At 37.9% G+C, this 7730-nt stretch overlaps 2 protein-coding genes across 2 annotated transcripts; one reads left to right on the forward strand and one right to left on the reverse strand.

Annotated features, from left to right (window-relative positions):
• Nucleotides 1-1289: 1289 nt before the first annotated feature.
• Nucleotides 1290-3008, forward strand: Tbp (TATA binding protein). Its single transcript, XM_017630948.1, has 5 exons — nucleotides 1290-1607; nucleotides 1662-1801; nucleotides 1861-2104; nucleotides 2194-2616; nucleotides 2839-3008. The coding sequence occupies exons 1-4, from the start codon at nucleotides 1290-1292 to the stop codon at nucleotides 2470-2472; spliced, it is 981 nt and encodes a 326-aa protein (XP_017486437.1). The 3' UTR covers nucleotides 2473-2616; nucleotides 2839-3008.
• A 200-nt stretch (nucleotides 3009-3208) lies between these two features.
• Nucleotides 3209-4324, reverse strand: eIF3k (eukaryotic translation initiation factor 3 subunit k). Its single transcript, XM_017630949.1, has 3 exons — nucleotides 4154-4324; nucleotides 3629-4068; nucleotides 3209-3571 (listed from the first exon to the last, which is right to left on the reverse strand). Exons 1-3 carry the CDS (start codon nucleotides 4222-4224, stop codon nucleotides 3417-3419), a joined length of 666 nt encoding a protein of 221 aa, XP_017486438.1. The 5' UTR covers nucleotides 4225-4324; the 3' UTR covers nucleotides 3209-3416.
• Nucleotides 4325-7730: the final 3406 nt, after the last annotated feature.

The raw sequence follows: 7730 nt of genomic DNA on the forward strand, positions 1-7730 counted from the left end.
ACATGTGCACGTGGAATCAATTTGTAAAAGTGTAAAATACGTAAACGTATGTACATAAACAATAAAACTTTCTCATGAATACCATAAAATCATTGGTCTTGAAGGGAATGTACTAAGAAAATATATGAGCGAATTAAAAAGTGTATACAATTTATAGCCGAAAAGTACATTTTTTGTATAGATTTCGTACTGAAGGAACGATTTCATTTCCCAACACTGATACAGAATGTAAAGAAACACAGGGTTGCAAGGAAAAAAAGTTGAACGAGCTCAAAGTTGGCTGGCGACCAACTTTGTTGAAAGCGATTAGTTGAAAGGCCGTTCGGACGAGGCGATTTTTGCTTTCAACTAAAAGTTGCCTGAAAAATCGCCTCGTGCGAAAGCCCTAATCTGTCACGTAAAGCGAAGCAAAAGTTTTATGTGACATCAGCTTTAGCGTCAACGGTGCTTATGCGGCAAATTACACCCTGTCCGTTCACCATTGCGTCCGCAAAATCAAAAACTCGTTGCTGCTCTTTGTAAAAATTACGTTGTACTTTTCTTTCATCATATTATACTTCAATAAATCCAAAAATTTTCACAAACTGAAAAATTTTAAATTCAAATATGCAAACAAAATACACAGAATAGTTGTCACTTGACGCTAACGCATAAGTAAAGTTGAAATGTGAGCTAATTTGTGCGCCACCGTCACCGCTGTTCAGCTTGTTTATGTAACTTACTTAATACGAATACACCGATTCAATTTTTTTGACAACTGACGGTGGCGGTGACGATATGCACCGAAATCAAATCGAGACAGTCTAGCACGCTTTTTGTGTACTATTGTGTACGTGAGTGCCGTTTTTGTGTATGTGTTGTGTACATGTTTATTTATAAACGAAAGTGTGCCTTTTCTTTTGTACGTGTTTATTAATATATCTGTACTGTAATGTTTTCGGACGGGGTTAGCTCTTACTGCCAATATAGGAGTATTACATATATGATTGAATATCCCCAAGATTTAAAGCCATCTCCAGATTCCCCTTAGAAATTCTAATTCAACAAAAATCGGGGAATTCTCCAGGATTTGCATCACTGCTGTAAATGTAAATATTATTATCACTTGTGTCTCTCTGTACATAGCTGTAGAAAGCGATACACTGAGAGGTTGCTATTCGGCTATATCGGAATCTGTTGTTTGCGTGAGTTTATCGCCATAATAAAAAATAATAATTAATGCTTCCAAGTATAAATTGCAGAAAGTAGTAGAAAGTCTCTGGTCAAAGTGTTCACAGTAATCTAGAGACATGGATCAAATGTTGAGTCCCGGTTTCTCGATTCCTAGTATTGGAGCAACTCCACTCCATCAAATGGATGCAGACCAACAGATTGTGCCCAATCCTGTTTATCATCCAGCAGCGGACACACATGACTTGAATCATATGGGTATGCCGTCGTTACTAAATAGCGGTAATTCACCATCAACAGCTAGCAACTCTAATATGGGCGGGGGTACACATCCGACATTGCCGACAGCGCATAAACAAATGCAATCCTACCAAAGTTCCAGCTCATTGATGACAAATGGAGGCGCGCCACAAAGTCTTATGCAACCACAAACGCCAGTAAGTAATCTATAGCTCAAAAGTGGACACTAAATAATTCATGTCTCCTTACAGCAAAGTTTAATGTCACCAATGGTTCCCATGAGTGAACGCGCCGATAACCTTAGTAATATACATCAAACTATGGGTCCCGCAACACCCATGACACCAATGACTCCAGGTTCCGCTGATCCTGGTATTGTACCACAACTACAGTAAGCTATTTTATGTGCATGTAACATGTACTTTTAACTGAATTTTTATCTTATTTTAGGAACATAGTTTCAACAGTAAACCTTTGTTGCAAACTAGATTTAAAAAAAATCGCTCTTCATGCGAGAAATGCCGAGTATAATCCTAAACGTTTTGCTGCAGTAATTATGCGGATACGAGAACCTAGAACTACAGCACTGATATTTTCCTCTGGCAAGATGGTATGCACCGGTGCAAAAAGTGAGGACGACTCTCGACTAGCAGCACGGAAATATGCGCGAATCATTCAAAAGCTAGGATTTCAGGTAACTAGTGTAAATGTACAAACATATGTACATATTTTCTTTCAGTGTACATACTTACACATATGCAATGTTTCTCTGTGTGTTTACAGGCGAAATTTCGTGATTTTAAAATCCAAAATATGGTTGGATCATGCGACGTGAAGTTCCCAATACGATTGGAAGGTCTAGTACTTACACATTGCAATTTCAGTTCTTATGAACCTGAGCTATTTCCTGGTCTTATTTATCGTATGGTGCGGCCTCGTATTGTGCTCCTGATATTTGTGTCTGGTAAGGTGGTGCTGACAGGAGCAAAGGTGCGCCAAGAAATATATGAAGCTTTCGATAAAATATTTCCTATTCTAAAGAAATTTAAAAAACAATCTTAACACTTCTGTTCGTTGATTGTTTTCTTTGCTAAAGTTGTCATATTACTTGGCAAATACGCTCCATTACTAGATTGATTGCAGTTACACATATGCAGTTTTGAGGGATCAGAGAGCTATTTTCCATAACATATACAACTATTTATAATTAGGGGATTCACAAGACGTGTTAACCGTCGTAAAATCTTAAGGTTAACATCTTTTTTAATTAAAATGGTTTTAGGGGATTTCTAACTAAACCGAAATTCTTTTAAACTGATAAAGAATATATAATTAGCCAACCCCCCAACCATTTTAACCGCTATTTTACATAAACAAGTGTTAAGCTTAAGATTTTACGACGGTTAACACGTCTTGTGAATCCCCTAAATGTATGTGTAAGTGTTTATTGTAGTTTATTCATAAGTTGTAACTAGGTAGCTGTGGGCTTAAAAGCCTCGAAGTATAAATATGGTTTGATTTTGTACGGTCTCTAATATTTGTAAACTATTTAGCGTGACTAAATATTTTCGAAATAAATTACGGAGTTCTGAAAATTACCTTTTGGTTTAATTTTTAGGATAAGTTTAGACGCTATCTAGGGTTGTTGTTGGGTAAAGCAAAGCTATACCGCTTTCGAACTGTAAATAAATTACGAGACGGATCTTTGCATACGTATGTTATTAATGCCATGTATGAGGATGGCATCTAGTTTCCATACTTGTCGCAACACCCCAAAGAAATTATAACTAAAAACCAATTTACGTATACAGATATAAATCGAGATTTATTAGATTACTATCATTTTGGGTATTCTAGCAGTCTTGCAAAGCTCTTGCACATTGCACAGATTGCACGGTAAATACCGGGTTTCGTATGAGACAGCTTTGCAATCCGTCCACCGCGCAGTCTTTGCAAGACTCTGAGAATACCCCTATTGAAAAAGGATGATTTCTTAGATTTGCAAATTACAAACACTGAGCCATCAAACCACCCAAGTTATCGAACTCAATTTTTTCTGTTATATTTTTTGTTTTAATCTTTTCATCTTGCACAGCGATGACAATCAATTTACCCTGGTGCTTCCAACCATTTTTCTTAATCCATTGTTCAAGTGTTGAGTCTGTATAAGTAAATTTTGTTAAAATTGAAAATATACAAGTTTATGAATCTTACTTGCCTTCAATACCTCCCAAAAGTTCTTTTAATAAATCTTTTCTGATTGTTTGGAAAGTAATTCCCACAACATGGCATACAAATTTACGTATAGAATCGTGGAAGCCAGATATGTGGCGAAACAGAGCACGATTCACTTCAGCCCGCTGCCAAAATAATGTAAAATCAGTACGTTCCAGTATATCTGCCAAATCAATTATGGTTTGCACAGTTCCATCTTTCATTTGCTGAGGAAGTAGCAAACATTTTGCCATAACAAAATCTGTGTGTGGCAAATTGGTCAAGCACTTAAGTAAAATTGTGTAGGTGATATCGAAGTTCAGCATATGCGGATTGAACTGGTAAAGCTTCAGTACTGCTAGATTTGCTTCCAAATCATAGGTGTTATTTTTAGCCTGATCCTCGACATAAGCTTCCAATGTCTTCAAATGATCCGGGTTATACCTGTTTGGAAATTAGATAGTATGTACAATTATTGTTTAAGGTTATGTACTCAGTTTCGCCTGCATGAATATAAGCAGCGACTTACCGCTCAATGCAACCCAACATTTCTTGGATGGTTTGACTTTGACCATTTTCCATTTTAACCATATGTGACATTTTGTATTAATAAATATTTCTTATAATTTAATGGAAAATATTACAAATCCAGCAGCGCAACGCAAACACAAATCGCAAGTTGACGTTGATGGAAAGAGAGTTTACGTTCTTTGCTTCTATGCATCGAACATTTTTCACTCGATGTATAAATAGTCGATATATCGATGCGTCGATGTTTTTTAAAACCGACAATTCTAGTGTATTGAACCGTCATTACAGTTTTTCAATTGTACAAAAAATTATGGTGACTTTGACCAAAAAATTTAATTTAATTTTAAATATCTCCAAAAAGTTCCGTTAGAAATATAATTAGCTCAGTTCCAGTAATTTTTTTCAAATTTTCTACAATTTCGCTAGTAACATATTTTGTTGTGAAACATTCGGCCCTATGCCCTATCGTCATCGTCATCGTCGACGATCGTCAGCGCATCAGTATGGCCGTATCGCCACTTTTACTGACGATGACGATATTCAACATAGGGCGGAATATCTGAAAAATCCTATGCAAATCGATGATCGATGTGTGCCCTTCGATGCATCGAAAAATATCGATGTACATTTCGATGCATCGAATCAAAGAAAAACATCGATGTCTTTTTGCCACTGGTATCCCTAAGAGAGAGCGCCAGCAACTGTCAGTTGACAAAACAGGTAATGCAGTGCCACGCACTGCGTTTTCATATTGTAAAAGATCTTTTGATTTGTTTACATACAGTTATGTAAAAAAGTTTGCGGAATTGTATCAGGCTGCCTGCTCAAGAAACAAAGAACGTAACTTTATCTATATAGATTTACGTTCTTTGGTTGTACATTTTTTATAGCATTTCTTTAAAATTTTTTTCTATTCTTTTAATTATTTGATCGGTCAGGAACAATTTACTACAAGAGGGTGCAATTGCTGGCGAATGTCGGTGACGTGTTGTTGTTGTAACAGCAATTAAATTCCCCAAAGAGTTTTTGGGGAGTGTTTTTGGAGTGTGTTGTTGTTGTAACAGCATACAGATTCTCCGAAGTTTTTAGAGAGTGTTGCTGGAGGTTTTTGGAATGTCTGTCCTTGGGCAGATATAAATCGAACCCCCTTATTCTAGAACCCGAATTTTCGTACTTCGTAGCAAAGCTAAGGGCCGGTTGTTCAAAGCCTGGTTGTCACTAATCCCCGGTTAAACATCGTTGTCGACGTTACCGATACCATGTTATATGTTTGGAGTCGAAAACGTCGATAACGATGGTAACCGGTGATTAGTGTCAACCAGGCTTTGAGCAACTGGCCCTAAGGGCCGGTTGTTCAATGTCTGGTTATCACTACCACTACACTATCGACGATTTCGACATCACGCATGTAACATGTGATCGATAAAGCAGTAGTTGTGCTTAACCGGAGCTTCTACCTCCGATTTGTGCTAATCAGACATTGAACAACCGGCCCTTAGTATGCATAACTGGGCTATAATCCCCGGTTATATGCATGAAGTCGGAAACGTCGATAACGATGTTAACCGATGAGTGCTTATTTATAGAAAAATAGTTTGATTTTACATATTTTGAAGGGAAGGATGGATTCCTATGCCTGAAGAACTGGTTCTCAATCCAGTAAATGCANAGTCGGAAACGTCGATAACGATGTTAACCGATGAGTGCTTATTTATAGAAAAATAGTTTGATTTTACATATTTTGAAGGGAAGGATGGATTCCTATGCCTGAAGAACTGGTTCTCAATCCAGTAAATGCAATAAGGGCCGGTTGCTCAAAGCCTGGTTGACACTAATCACCGGTTAACATCGTTATCGACGTTTTCGACTCCAAACATATAACACGGTGTCGGTAACGTCGACAACGATGTTTAACCGGGGATTAGTGACAACCAGGCTTTGAGCAACCGGCCCTAACAGCTTCTTCCAAGCCAATTGAAACATGCACTTTGCACCACCACCTGTTGCTTTTGCTTCTGCCTTCGGCCCCGCTTAGAGATTCTGAAGGCTCTGTTATGCATACTTGGCATTGCATGCACTGCTATACCATTTTTACGTAGAAATCAAAAACCAACAGACTTCTACGTATGTAGTGCTGTGCGTTCGATAACCGATTACACGCGAGGCTCATTTAACAGATTTCTTATGTGACAGCTCTCAAGCCATGCCAAGTATGCATAACGGAGCCTTAACACTCTGTTATGCATACTTGGCATTGCTTGAGAGTTGTCACATAAGGAATCTGTTAAATGAGCTTCGCGTGTAAGCTGTTACCCAACGCACAGCATTACATACGTAAAAGTCTGTTGGTTTTTGATTTCTACGTAAAAATGGTATAGCAGTGCATGCAATGCCAAGTATGCATAACAGAGCCTTTAACCCTTACTAAGTAGAATTCTCCTTTCTATGTTGCCGGAGAAGAGGGGTGTCCGAATGCCAAAGGTATACAACATTTCTTGTGCATATAACTACGGCTACGTCATCCACAGTAATTTCAGGCTGAACCCTCATCGAAATTTACAAAAAAGTGCATAGTGCTAACCGAATTTATTAATAAATTTGTGGTCCGAAATTTGAAAAATTAGTTTTAAATAAAACATTAATTCTTTGGTTACCCATGTATGTCAAAGTTTTTGGATTCGGGTTATGCGTTTGGACACAACAACCGAAAATGATTGTACAAATAACTAAACCGGACCCAAGTTTCTCAATTAGGGGCAACAGAGATGTTTTTTTGTTCGTTTTTTGTTATATAAAGCATTGGATAAAAATGTATGTACATACAAGCGAAACGCAAATTATCTGTTTAGAGAACGCCACTAATAAATAGCTGTAAATTTCTTACTCGTTCGTTTTTAGGCATGCCATTGTTACGAATTTCGAAAGTTCGAATATACGATTCGGATTGCAGCATACTATTTCTACGATTCGTAGCAAAATCCGAATACGAAAGAGTTGCAGAATATGGGTGTAAGGGCCGGTTGTTCAATGTTTGGTTATAACTACCACTACACTATCGACGATTTCGACACCATGCATGTAACATGTGATCGATAAAGCAGCCGTTGTACTTAACCGGAGCTTCTACCTCTGATTTGTGCTAATCAGACATTGAGCAACCGGCCCTAAGTCTTTCCGGTTACTTAGACCCGACAGTCGTGGAAGTGATGCCGACGACATCAACATCATCGGTAACAGGAACCACAAAGTCTGTTCTGCCTTTTCCAACTTGGATAAAGAAGCAAATCTAATGGGTGTGGTGGTCAACGAGGACAAGTCGAAGTATCTCCTGTCATCAAACAGTCAGCGCATTCGCGCCTTGCCACCCACATCAGCATCAACACCGATAATAATGTCAGCCTTGAAATCCAATGCAGAATCACTCTTGCCAACAAGTGCTACTTTGGACTGAGTAGGCAATTGAAAAGTAAAATCCTCCTCGGTAATATAAATGAATCTATTAACATAAATGAATTTTCCAATGCAATTATCATACATTGTATTTTCGATAAAGTTTCGGGTTTTACTTTAAGGCC

Source organism: Rhagoletis zephyria, unplaced genomic scaffold (genome assembly GCF_001687245.7).
Source record: "Rhagoletis zephyria isolate East Lansing unplaced genomic scaffold, Rhagoletis_zephyria_1.1 Rzeph_scaffold_08255, whole genome shotgun sequence".
NCBI lineage: Eukaryota > Metazoa > Arthropoda > Insecta > Diptera > Tephritidae > Rhagoletis > Rhagoletis zephyria.